This window comes from Lagenorhynchus albirostris, chromosome 3 (genome assembly GCF_949774975.1).
Source record: "Lagenorhynchus albirostris chromosome 3, mLagAlb1.1, whole genome shotgun sequence".
Taxonomy (NCBI): Eukaryota; Metazoa; Chordata; class Mammalia; order Artiodactyla; family Delphinidae; genus Lagenorhynchus; species Lagenorhynchus albirostris.
Window position 1 is genome coordinate 134089555 of NC_083097.1, and position 14691 is coordinate 134104245.

Here is a 14691-nt window from a genome sequence, read left to right on the forward strand (position 1 = left end):
GGACAATCCGGGGCCTCCCAATTAACCTGATTAGTTCAGCACATTGCTCTCATGAATGACACCTTATCTTGAAATAAGGGAGAACTTCCTTCCTCAAGAATGCGCAGGAGCCCCCAAAGCCACAAAGATGCAGCCTATCAAACAGTGAATGGCCTCTGCTTCTTCCCCCTCTTCCCAGCTCGCACACAGGTCAGGGAGACCAGCAGACACAGCGCCTGATTGGATTTTGTGTCCTAAGGACAGGAGGCAAGCTCCCATCTGCCCAGGTGGCCTTGGAGAAGGCTGGGAAAAGGGATGCCCTGTGGGCAACTTCAAGCCCCTTCTTTCAGAGTCAACCAGGCACATGATGGGATTGAGGGGGGGGACGGGGGGGGGCCGTTGGAGGGAGGGGGGACATTCATTAACCCTTCAATCACCAGAGTAGCACATCAATATTATACCTGCCTGAAAGAAAAAACAGTGAACTCTTAAGTCTTCTAACGTCATATAAAACAAAGGCACTGCTGAAACATATGTTACCTAACACTGATTTCACATTTGATATAATAATGGGAGATTACCAAGTTGCTATACAAAAATAAAGCTTTCCCCCCAAACTCTCTGAAATCTGCTTGCTTGCAAAGGATACTGTGTGTGTGTGTGTGTGTGTGTGTGTGTGTGTGCATGCGCGCATGTGTTAAATTCACATTATCGTGTGTAACAGACATACTAGTTAACAGAATATATTCTTGAAAATGTGCTTTGTGCAAATGTCAACAGCAGGGTTTTTCACTTGTCTGCTCTGTGATTTACTTGATCAGTTAAACAGGCAATGAGAGGATTTGCATGGTAATCGTGTGAAGATTAACATTTTTAAATGTAACAAATTTAATATTTTATCTTACATTTTCTGTTTCTCATCATTCTTTAATGGCAGTGCCTTTTCACTTTATTGTGTAGTTATAACAAGCCTGTCTTTAGGCAGAGAGATGAGACCACCAGATTCAACAACTCCCATTTCTAGTTCCATTCTTTCATTTCACAAAAACATACTCTAAGCACCTGCTACACAGCAGTGAGGCAAATGTGCTCAGTGCTTGGGATACAGCAGCAACCAATACACGCAAACCACTGCCCGCTGGGGTTTACAGTCTACCTCCTAAAGAGTTTATCAGCCTCAGCAATACCAGAGGGAACTCAAATCAGAATTTCATAGCTGGAAAGCATCTTAGAGATCTTTTCATTCCAGCCCCTTTTTAAAAAAATAACAGCCACCTTCTATTGAATGTGATTTATGTGCCAGGCATTGTGCTAAGTGCTCTCCATGCATTATCTACTTATTCCTCACCAGAACCCTATAAAGTAGGAACATGGTATGACAACAAACCAATTTCTACAGATGAAGAAACTGGTGCTTAAAGAAGTGAGGCGATCTGACCGCAGCCCGAAGTTATCACTGGCAGAGCAGTCTGATTTGATCCCAGGCAGTCTGACTCCACAGCCTGTGGTCTTAACCAATGTGTAGACTGCCTCAGAGGAGTGCAATAAAACCACGGAGTTTGCCCAAGTTCAATACCACTGAGTAAGAGCTAACAGGCAACTTTGAACCCAGGGATATTTTTCCTCTGCACCATGATCTCTATCTATCTGAAATAACATTCTCCTATTTTATTTAAAAAAATCAATATATTCTTTTCTACACTTACTATTCCAATTTTCTTTTTTTCAACTCTGAGGCACTAAAAGCTCCATGAGGGCAGGAACCATGTGTGTCTTATTCACTGTTTTATCCCCAACCCTGAAGACAGTGCATGGCATATAGCAGACGCTAAATTAATATTTGTGGAAAGAAAAAAAATGAGTAACTCCTCACCAAAAGGACTGAGTCACCATGATAAACTTCAGTAAGGTAATTTTGCTTATTAGAAAGTACCATGGCAATCATCACATTAAGAATAACAATCCACATGGAATATATTATATTCACATTGCAAGAGCTGCCTGATTTCAAGCACCTAATATATGCCGAACTCTGTGCTAGGTATTTTAACCCACACAATTCTTCAAAATTGAGATGATTTTCCCATTTCAAAGATGAAAAAAATTGAACCCCATGAGGCTCAGGTATTGGGAATTAATGGTGGAGGAATCTGATTTTCTGCCAATGGGCTCCAAATTCTAGGCCTTTTCCATTATACTCTGCCTTTTCCCAGTTTTCTCTTTGGATTAGTGCCTGTTTTCTCCCCTAGTGAAACACACAGTGGTTTACTCATCAAATTAAATGAGGACAGGGCTTCCCTGGTGGCACCGTGGTTGAGAGTCTGCCTGCCGATGCAGGGGACGCGGGTTCGTGCCCCGGTCCGGGAAGATCCCACATGCCACGGAGCGGCTGGGCCCGTCAGCCATGGCCGCTGAGCCTGCACGTCCGGAGCCTGTGCTCCACAATGGGAGAGGCCACAACAGTGAGAGGCCCGCGTACCGCAAAAAAAAAAAAAAAAAAAAAAATTAAATGAGGACACAAGAACTCAAATATTGCTCTAGCAATGAGTACAACAATTTATGTTATATTATTACTATTATTTTTAATCCCAGAAGTTAAGTGCCAGATATACTAGAAAACTGTTTAGGTAAAAAGGTTTAGATTAATTCATGGAAAGGATGAAATGTGGATTCCAAGAAAAATAAATGAGGCTACATGAAATACTAAAAACAGTATTTTATTTCAGCTGTGCAATTGAAAAGGAAAAAGATCAGGCTGAGAGCTAGGACACCGATTTTCTAATCACTTGCTTTGTCACTAATAAAGTTCCTTCAGCTGTGTGCCTCAGTTTACATATGTGTAAAATGGAGTTAATTTGTGCCCTAACATTTGTGTGAAGAGAACTCTCTGAAATACTACACCTTAAAGGCCACCAATAACTTTGCAAGTTCCATTCAGATGTAAGTTACTATTAAATTCACAATGGTCAGGCATTTTGTTTCTTTTGTTTTAAGGTGCTCATAGGCCAGGATTCAGATGCTGGTCTTCAAGAAAACATGCCGGATGGCCAGAAGAGGACATTCCCACTCCTATAGCCACAGAAAGAAGTACTCAATTTTTTGAAAGATATTCTGAGATGTACGCCATACACCTGAGATTAGAATCTGGCTTTAAGAAAAAAAGACCGTGTAGCGAAACACAGTTTTCAACATTGTAATAGCTTCAAAGATAACTCTTAACCAACTTTCTTTTCTAAAGAACTTCCTAATAAATAAAAAAGAGGCATCTCATTTTTCATCTTTGTTTTTGTAACAAGTGTGTGTGTGTGTGTGTGTGTGTGTGTGTGTGTGTGTGTGTGTGTGTGTGTGTACATGTGAGAGGAACCAAACCTGACACAGGTCCAGGGTTCTTCAAACTAACTTTTCCTTTTGTGAGGGGACTTCAATCAATAGTGCATCCAAGACTATCAGAAATGATGCCTTAAGATACTACTAACAGATCAGAATACTAATGAATGGAAAGCACATTCAAAATAGGGGGAAGTTATTGTTCTATTGAACAATGATAAATAAATTGCAAGTAGCATGATAGTCTGACCTTTCGACAGAAAAAAAAAAAAAAGAAAAAGCTTTAGTCAAATCATGGTTGCTTTAGGAAGGTGGAGGGCAAACAACCTCTGACCATTAGCCAAGTTTTCTGCCTGCACTCTGCTGCCTCAGTCTCACCTCCAGCCTGTGTAGAAGGCGCCTTCCAGCGCAGGCAACGCTTGGGGCACAGCAGGGAGCAAGGTCACACAAAAAAGCATCAGCTACCATCATGGAACAAGATATCCTGATCTTTCACTTTGATCATTTCCAATTCATTGATTAAAAAAGAAAAGAAAGGGCTTCCCTGGTGGCGCAGTGGTTAAGCATCCGCCTGCCAATGCAGGGGACACAGGGTCGAGCCCTGGTCCCAGAAGATCCCACATGCCATGAAGCAACTAAGCCCGTGCGCTGCAACTACTGAGCCTGCGTTCTAGAGCCCGCGAGCCACAACTACTGAGCCTGCACGCCTAGAGCCCGTGCTCTGCAACAAGAGAAGCCACCGCAATGAGAAGCCCGCGCACCACAACAAAGAGTAGCCCCCGCTCTCAGCAACTAGAGAAAACCTGCGTGCAGCAGCGAAGGCCCAATGCAGCCAAAAATTAAATAAATGAATAAAAAGAAATAAAAAGAAAAGAAAAAGTTACTTCAACCTGGAAATGCCATGTCATGAGTGTTCATACCCTACAGAAGGGCTCTTCTGACCTACTCACCCACTGACCCACCAGACATAGATAGTATCAATATTTGGTCAATCAAGCAGCAAATGAGCAAAAAAAAAAAGTTCTTGAGGGAGTCCTGATATTGATTAAAGGGGCATTTTTTTAAACCACCATAACATTGACATGAACCAAAATTTGAGAATCTTGCCAAAACACTATACGATACGTATAGTGACCATGTCCAGATTAAAAAGGGACATGTGCAATGTGATTATTATTTTCTCTTTTTTCCCTCTCCTGGCATGGAAAGTGTTAAAGAAAACAATAAAAGGACAAGTTAAGTGTACAGGGTAGGATTTACTGGCATTTACTTTTAATCTATGGCCCTTCACTCTGTAGCTTATCGGGCCTCTGTCAGTCCTTTTTCCTCCTTTATATCTCATGAGGAGCCCCCCCCATGCTGCTACTGAGAGACAGAGCCCAAGTGTCTATAAGCTTTTTGTCAGGTAAAAAGAGAAGAAAAAGGAAAGGAACAAGAGGAAAAGCAAAGCTAAGAGGCATCTATTAGATGTCACTAGGCTTTTGTATTCATGTCAATGATTCAGGATTAGAGTATTTGAAATAATCTTATTGAGAGGAATCAAAAGGCCCACCGAGTGAGAGGTTGCTCTGTAGCATATGGCAAAGGCACGAACAATATCTTATTAAAGATGTGTTGGCTAACACTATTACTTTATATTATATTACAAAACTATTGTGCCTCAAACAGTTAGCAGGATGGTATAGTTACCGAGTGCCATTTTAGAGGTTATTGTGTGGGATCAAGCTCTATAATTTGCCAGCTTGTCTAGTTACATCTTTCCAAGTAGGGTTTGGAGGCAAGTTTGGACCTGGAACCAAGCACTTCACCTTCAAAAATAAAAATCCCCAAAGCACACTGAGGATCACTCTGTTCCCACTGAAAGTGGAATATACATTACATGGACGAAACACCAATGGCATTCTCTTCCCCAGAACCAGTTTCATTAAGTTTGCATCATTTACCATATGTGACCCCCTCTCCCCCCATGAAAAATATGCAGGGTTTTTTTTTTGGCTTGATTCCCCTCCTCATGAAAAATACACACACACACAAACACACACACACACACTCAGCTTCACACATTAGCAGGGTTAAGGCAATTAAAATTCTATTACAATAAGTACTGTAACGTTAAAACCTTCATTTACCTCTGGACAAAAGCTTGTAACTGGAGAAAGAGTTTGCGAGGGAGATTTATCTCCATCTACACACACCTTTAAAGGCAGCAAGCAACCAAAGACAAACCTGTACTGTTCACCATATTTCACTGATTGCAATTGGAGTATTTAGGTCACTTTTATATTGTCCAGGATGGTATACAATTACACGGTTTGTAAAGGGAGGGATGAGATGGTGGGAGGAGAGAGAAGGAAAAATTAATGGTCTATTTCAGATAATACCTGATGCAAATTAAAAAGACCAAAATGCCTTCTCTTTATATGCATGGGCCTCTAAACAGAGTTTTTAAAATCTGGTCAATTTTTATTAAAGAGTTTGGTCAGGTGCCTGCAGTAAGGAAAAACAAGTAAAATTTATCAATGGAGAGTTGCATTTGGGGAGGGATTTGGGTTTTTTCCCCCATTCTAAGCAATTTATTTTAGAAAAGTAAAAGCATATTTAATATAATGATATATTCTCATCACAAACTGTGCAAAGTTGTTAGATGACACACAGAGGAGTTTGTACTGCTTTTCTGTATTTTTCCAGAACTGTTACAAAAACAAAGTTATGATGACATGGGATTTAAAACCCACACCATGGGCTTGACACCCAGGCCAGTTACACATATGCGCTGCTGATTCTCTGAAGCTCCGTTAAATACATTTCTTGGAAGTTGCTGCCATTATTTCCTTTACAGGAAAACCACTGTTGTTCATTATACGGTGTCTGCAGTAGTATTATACCATGTAAAAGTACTTTGCATTATGATATATTGTCAGCATATTTGCAATCCATTTGAATGTATTCTGGTTGTGTATTTGGGAACAGCTGATAGCAAATGGAATATAGACTGCTATTAGCTGATTGTATTCGTTATGTTCTTTTTTTTTGTATTCATTATTTTCTTATCACGGTAGCAAACTGCACACAAGTATACAGGCTCATCTCATATTCAGAACGGTATTATCTGATATGTGATAAAATTTAGAATGATAGTCTCTCACATAAGTCTCATCGCTAATAATCACATATGAATTCCCACTGAGAAAACAAATGTTTAAATACGGTAGGATTAATAAACAACCATAAATTCACGCTCAGCGCTGGGTCAGCGCTGCCTTTCCACTTTTGGAAAAACACAAACCTCTCAAACCAACCAAGAGGACAGCAATTATCCTGCCTGCGGCAATTTTAAAGGGTGAATTCCTCCTCCTTTTATTTTAATGGAGCATTCAAAGTTAGGAAATCAGGCAATATAAAAGTCATATCAGAAATCTGAGAAATGCATTGATACCTCTGGTTCCTTGAGCCCTAGATAGCTGTCTGTGCACCTTGCAGAGTGATTATGTTTAGTGGTTGGTCCTTCTAAAAACTGATGAAGACCAAAATAATGAGTTGAAAGGTCAATGAAATAAAGCCATGAAACTCTGACTAAAAGCCTCATCTGCAACTTTAATAAAAGGATGTTTATGTTCATGTTAGTTGAGGACTTTTTTTACAGAAAATAAAGGAAAAACTTTTAGTGAATTTTTAGATTTAAGTTTGATTATAAAGGACAGGGAAATCATTTACTGTCGAGGGAACCTGATGCCTTCACCATTTTAGGATTGTAGATATAGGAATTAGAATATAGCCCACCCTGCTCAATGTTTAAAAATAAACCTCAATTATATTCTAATTCTAAAGTTTTACTATTGTTTTCCTATTATACAAATGAATATATATGTTACATAAACACATCAGGATCGATTTAATCAAGAACTTAGCTTGGTGATAAGACAACACTGCGCTTTTCTGAAAAGTCCTATTACAGCATTTAAACCTCTTAGATGAAGAATGGATCTTAAATAAAATTGTTTCTCTGAACAACCCTGACGTAATTCAACAGGTAAAATGGCCATTCCAATATTTTCACTCCTGAACATTCTATTTCAGACAACAATCGTAAAGAAAACACATTTAGTGTCACCTAGGTGAAAGTGATTGAGTTGTGAAAGATCTTTAGAAAATCCTAGAAAAAGACAAATATACACTTCTTTTTTTCTTTTTAGGAGACCCTTGGGTAAGTGTGGCCTAAAGAGCTAATTCCGAACAGGCTAAATTCTTCATGTTACAAAACTCATGTATTTTTTTTTAAATGTCAGGGCTTACATCTCAAATGTAGATACAGAGATTCCTATAAATGGAAAAGAAAGACAAATCTGTTAAAGCTGCACTAAGCAAACCCAAAATCTTTACAAGGATATTAGTTGGCAGGCTTTAAAAATCCATGTTTTTAATATTGGCCGTGAGGGACCCAAAACTCTCCAGTTACTCAGGCCACATTATATCCCGAAAGGACTATGTCTAAATTCACACAAGACAGGAGAAGATAATTTGAGGAGGAATTTCATCCTTTATTATTTCTATCTATTAAAAGAAAACAGTCCGCTTGTCAATTCTCATGATCCACAGCACAAAGAAATGAAGAATTGGGCTCTTATTTTCTCCCTTTATTTAGTGATCCAACTATTTCATCAATCACACTGATCTTAAATTGAAACAAACAAACAAGTATTGAGCCATCCCCTATCCTGCCCTACTGGAAGTAAGTGACACAAATCTGGCCGGAAACTTTAGGGCTCTATGTGAAAGGAATCCTATAGCATACTTCGGAGAAAGAAATGTTTTTGTTAAGACCATCTGTATTCATCCATGTCATTGCTCAAAGGAAAATAAAGAGTTTTGTGAAGCAAATCTAGAATGCACAGTAATCCTAACTAACTAGATAAGGAATAACAGTCTGCACAGTTAATATATTCAGTTCAAGCATTTATAAATAAGTTTCCACATAGAAAATGGAAGTTTTTTTATGAATTCAGAAAAACTGGGTTCCCAATTCAGACTACCCTATGTGACTTTTGTCATTATCATCTTTTCTGATTCTTACAAAGTAAACCTAATTAAGAACCTCCCTCATTAGTCTTCCAGAAAAATTAGCCCAGCTTATGCTAATTACTCCTGCAAATTTTAATAAACTCGTTGAAATGGGAATAGCCTAATGAGGTTTTATTTATTGAACTAAGATAACTCCTATGAAAAAGGTTAGGACACAAGGATATCCAATGTTTTAATAAAACTACAATTTATTCAATTTCTAAACATGAATTTTATTGCAAACCTTTTAAATTCAAATATGAGTTGCTACGCGAATATGTTAAATCAATCTCCACCTTAATCCAATAACTGCAAGTCATTTTTTGCTTTTTACTTTAACAATAATTACCACACATAGCCCTTTACCGCAACGATAATGAAATTTGCTGTTATTAGTTCCTGGTCATCAGGTATTAAACATAACACATTTGACTTTTCCCAGGTCTACACAGCCCAGATATCTAGATCATTGGGCACAGCCTGGATTTTTATAATTCTCAATCAAGCCATTTGGCATTAGGCAGAAAAACAACCTGGCAGTCAACTCCAGATGCCCACTTTGTACATTTACAGAAATTTTCCTCCAAACTCATTTGAAGTGACTTGACAAATTGTCACAATCGTAAAAAGAGTTGGGGTCATATTTTTCTTACTCTGTCGCACGCTAATATAAAAGAAGAAAGTAGAAACACATTTTCTAAATCACAGTATATAAATGCTGATTTTGTTAATTTCACTTTTTTGATAAGAGTATGCCGACCTGATGTCCCCAAATCACCGGCAGCAAAAAATACAGCCAAAATTTAACACAGAAATAGCTTACCCTGTACCATTGCCGTATGACCAGAAAGCCTCTTCTATCAATCCTATAAATAGTTTTCCTGAATAACCACTGCTAAAAGTCTTTTGACTGATAAAAATAGCACTGTTCTTCCAAAATCCGAAGGACAAGCAAAGGGAACTAAAAATTATTGGTGCCCAAAAGGTGACTGCATGTTAAACCTATGCTAAATCCTAACACAAGGATTGCCTGTACCCTCAGCTCTATAATTGCACATTGTATGCATCTTGTAAAAACAGTTACTATTGCTACTGAATGCAGGCCCCATAACCTATTTTTACAAAATATGCAGGGATTCGCATCCATAAATCTGAAAGCAAATCAAACCCTAAGCACGTAACACAGATATTATGCAATCGGTAATATAGAATCAAATTGGAAAGTATGAAATTCAAACACGGTTGTCATCATTTTTTTTTCCTTTGCAGCAATTTTATGGAATTGAAAAATCTTTTCTATTTTGCCCTTCCCTGTGTAAGTTCTTTTCCTGTTGTTATTCTCTTCGCTTGTTGTTAAAAATGGAAGTTTCACATATCAGCACAGACAGGACTGGAGCTTTTAAAACCTTTGGCAGACTGAAGGACAAATAAATTCTGAAAACTCAGATACAAATAAAAATAGCTAAATGGGTTTGTGCATATCAGCTGGCATCACTGCTTGAAAAGACGGTTCACGGGAGACAGTGGCAACAGCCAGCAAATAAACATATGTTGGGACTCATGCAGATACCCTGGGTTTCAGCCGTTTTTCAAGTATCCTTCTCTTAAGAGACCAAGATTGGCTAACACCGTTTTCTACTTTGTCAAACCAAAAAAGAAAAAATGAAAAGGATAAATGTCATGAGTAATATCTCTAAAGCCACCGACAGTATAAAGTGCATACTTATTTTGCCTAAATTGTTTGAACTACCCCAGCCAAGAAAAGGTTTTAAGTACCCTACTGGGACAGATGCAAGGCGGCAACAATAGAAGCCACACTAATGCAATCCAGGTAACACAATCCTGTTTCAAAAACACGGGCCGGGCTAATTACAGCGCTGCTGAGTCAAGTTTCTTATGCCATCGCAACCCACAGAAACAGGTCAAAATCAAATGTTATTCAAACCACAGTCATATCAACCTTCTATATCAGAGTCACGGCTTAAAACCAAACGAAGAACTTAAAAGCTTAACCCATTCAAAAGCAAAAAAAAAAAAGTGTTTTCATTGCGGGTGGCAAAGTAAGGTTCTTATCATCTGAACCAAAAGAAACCGTGTGGCAGAACCGAATGTTGATAGTTTCAAAGTTTGGGGGAATATTTGGGCTGGTCCTTTGATCAGAACACTTTCTTTTTGATAGAAGAGTAAAATCTGCTTAAAATAACAAATGGCATTTTGAAGAGAGGTATTTAAGTGAAACAAACAACAAAGGTTATATTTATTTTTTATCTTATTCATTTGAAGATTTATCTGCCATTGCAGAAAAAAGAAATTACATAATGGCATGTCTGCTTTTGTAGATAAACATGCTATGCTAATTCTATAGGCAGCACACAACTTCATTACACACTAAACCGTTCATGTTTTAAACTTTGAATCAAAGATATTAATCCTCACTTATCAAGCAAAGATAAATGTCTTTGGTGAGTATTAGTGAAAGATATTTAGGTAAAATATCTGATTGAAATGTAAGTTTTATAAAGCTACTTGGCAATCAAAATTGGGTTTAAGCCTGAAGAATCACATAACTCAAAATCAACAACCGATGTTTTGTCACAAATTACAGTAAAGCAAACACTTTTTCAGTCAACTGAAAAATGACAGAGCAAGCCTCCAAAAAGTAAAGAATTGGAAAGACAGATGGGTGGGCGGGGCAGGGGGGAGGTGTCAAAAATCATTATTACCAAACCCCAAAAGGGACTTTTGTTCAGCTGTTGATTTCCTCAATGAGGGATCAGTCAGTCTTACCTGCAAGACTCTTCCAGCTAACGGAGGGTGCTAGCTCTTGTCCTAGCTGACAACTGACAGTATCTATAAACCTTCCAGGCCATTTAACTCCCAATGAGTAATGCTATGTAACAAATGGTTTATTATACATGTTTCCATACAATGAATTTCAATAATTAAAATATAAAACGAATATTTGGAATGCAACTTTGCATAATCTGTGCACACACTGACTCAAAATTGCGCCGAACAACTAAAACAGATTTATTGTTCTACAGTGATTTACTTGGTCATGTCAGATTAGTAATATGGATCTGTTTAAAAACACAATAATTAAGACAAGCAGGATAAATTAATCAACTACAAGGCAGCGTGAGCTACAATCAAACACGGGAAATTACTGTAGAAAATCTTGGTTCACAGATCTCTTTAAAACTGCTTTTATGCATAAATAAAACCTTAAAATGTAGATGGATTGCGTCCAACAGAACTACTGTAGCTAAAAGTGATAATGATTCAAACATTTTTCAAATAAAAGTTAAATATTTATAAGCACCCAACCACATTTCATAAATCACAAACTATTATTATTTTATTTCTGAAGCTTCCTGGCACAGCGTGAGGACTGAGCCACAGAAAGGCAAGAAACAAGAAAATATGCCTTTAGGAGCGTGAATCAGACACAAAACTGGAGCAATCCAAGAAAACTGGCCTCCAAAGAACATCCCATATGGCTTTCCCAGGAATCGCAATAGCTCGGCGCAGCTGAAGTCATGACCAACAGGCAAATTTCGGCCACATGCCTTCCTAACCCTCACCCATGAGCCACGCAAGACAGGTGTTTCATTATAATGAGGAAAAAGAACCGAGAGAAAGTAGAGCGGTCCCTACCTGTCAATTATCACTGGATCTGAGGGAGTCTCATTTCGGTTGCCACAGCTTTTCTTGTCACAACAGCGGCTATGGAGCAAAAGCAAGAGGATTTAGTACAACCATTACCATGTAAAATCATCATTTAGGCAGACAGAAGGTTCAAATTGCTGGGTTGCAAATGCTAGAATTACCACAAAGCCATACCTGGCAATCAACGGATCCCTGAGACAGAACGTTCTATTTGGGTCACCTATGGGTTAATGGCCAGGCTTAACCTCTCCCTGCACAAAGGAGGGAGGGAGAGGGACTCCCACAGAGCGAGGACTGACAGCCCTAAGATGGGGTCTTCCCATCACTGCCCGCAGGATTGGAAGAGTTCACTGTGAAATGCATTATTATTACATCTACCCAATGAGAATATTCAGGGTTGTGGGTGGCTTAAACACTCTTCCCTCAAGATCACACTAATTGTGTGGAACGCGTCAATAATGAGGTATGAGTGATTTCTCCCCCTCCAGTCATTTTGTATTAAATGGATTCCTTTTTCTTCTCCTTCCTCTTTTATGGGAGACGTTTCCGTCAACCACAACCTTCCCCAAATCCTAAAACTGTGACTGTTTGCTTTTGAACCATGTTCAGAATGTAAGAATAAAAGTACAACACAATAATCGAGACAAAGAGGCAAGATAAAAGAAAATAGAGATCCACACATCCTCTGGCTTTTGTGCCCTGCTCTGGTCACTGTGCAAGTTTCCTGGAAGCATTTAGGACAGTTGCTCCAAAGCCTGGCAAAAGCCTGGCAATGGACACTCTTTATTAGGTCAGAGAAAAGGCAGACGTGGGCAAGTAAAGCACCTACTATCAAAATCCCACCCCATGTGTGACCTTAAAGTTGACAGTTTTTTCTTAACCTGAGATGCTTCTAAAAAGTGAAAAATTAGGGTTTTTGAAAACTACCCATGGTCAGTGGAAAACTATCCATCTGAGACTTGTTTGCAAATAAGAAATGTGTCCACTGGCCAGTCTACACCCAAGGGCACACTATAAAAGCACGTATTTGATCAGTCAAGGAGGTGAGGGAGTTATCCAAGCATTATACATTGCCTTGCACCACAATATGCACTTTTCTCCCTCTCGCTTACACAGGCACGCACGCACACACACAAACATACACACAGACTCATTCGACTTAGTGAATCATAGAGCCTAAATTTAGAGAGCTGCTAGAGAGAAACAAACACTGAACTTCATTTTCAGGACCCAGAAATATATGCCTGCACAGGGAGTCTTTCAGCAAAGTTAGGAAGTCTCTCTTCTGGCTGTAACTATATCTCTGAAAAGAGAATCAGCTTCCATATTTGGTGCTCATTCGATTTGCTTCTCGTATCTTCAGAAAACAACAGCAAGAATTGTATCTCCTTTGTCAAAGCCCCAGCTAAAAACCATGCCACTCCCTTAAGAGCCTTTCCTTTTCTGATTTAGAGGAAACTATTTCCTCCAGGCCTGAGTTCTGCTATACTAGTACTTTGGGGATAGAAAGTGCAAAGGATCCCAATACCTAAGATGAAGAAACAAGGGAATGAGGAGTACAGTCTTTGAAATGCATACAAAAGATAATAATAATTTACAAACTAAACTCCAACCTCCCTGAACTCTACTCCCCTGCACCTACATCTCAAGGGCTTTGCCAGAAGAGCACAGTGGTTAAGCACACCGACTCTGGAATCCGAGTGGCTTGTGGCAGCTGGAGCAAGGTATTCCACCTCCTGGAGTCTTAGTTTCCTCATGTGTAAAATGGGGCGATTGTGGTACCCACCTCTAAGTGTGAGGGCTCAGATCTCCAAAAGCAGCCCAGGGACAGAGCCCAGGTCTTTTCCCAGGGATAAAAGCAATGCATGGGAAGGCCTATTTCTCCTTTCTATTTTCCATTTGTTCCTTTCTTTTTCAAAACAGCGACTGGGCAAATCCCCATTGGTCAAACCTTCACCATTGTCCTGCCTGGACTGAATGCCTTCCAGGGACTCTTCCAACTCACCTGATAATTTCAGACTAGAATCTACATCTCAAGACAATGTGATTCTCTCCCTCCTCACTGCCATCACCCTCATCTGAGTCACTTTCACTTTCTCGCTTTAACTCCTGCAGTGGCCTCCCACCTGGTCTCTCTGTGTCTACTCTTCACCTCCCCCATGACAGCCACAGTGATCTTTTCAAAATGTCAACTGGACTGTGTCACTTCACCGCCCAAGACCTTTTAATGGCTTCCCACCACACTGAGAATACATCTATGGCCAGACCACCTCCCAGTCTCCTGTCACTCTCCTCCAACTTGCCAAGCTGCAGCCTCACCGGCCAATTTCAATCTCTCTAATGGGCCACGCTCAGTCTGACCTCAGGCCCAGGTCTGGGCAGGCCTCCAGGCCTGGACTGCTCTTCATCCAAGCCCTGCCTGGTTAGCCAGCCTCTACCCCCTCTTTGGGCCTCAGCCTCTAAGCTTCTTCCTTCCTCAGAGAAGCTAGCCCTGACACTTGATAGGTTCCTCTGGTTTTTCCTTTCAGGGCATGAAACACAAAGCAAATTATATACTTACATATATATTTGCATTTTTTTTTGTCACTGTCTCCTCTCACCCCCTCCCCTACTAACTCATATGCTTCATAAAGGAACACACTGTCAATTTTATTTACC

General features: G+C 39.5%; 1 protein-coding gene across 8 annotated transcripts in view; it reads right to left on the bottom strand.

Annotated features, from left to right (window-relative positions):
- EBF1 (EBF transcription factor 1) overlaps positions 1-14691 on the bottom strand; it is a 413301-nt gene that overhangs the window by 357517 nt on the left and 41093 nt on the right. For all 8 annotated transcript variants that reach the window (XM_060144143.1, XM_060144141.1, XM_060144139.1 and 5 more), the window contains one exon: positions 12022-12090. In XM_060144143.1, the coding sequence (XP_060000126.1) occupies positions 12022-12090 (69 nt within the window). The remainder of the gene's footprint in view (positions 1-12021; positions 12091-14691) is intronic.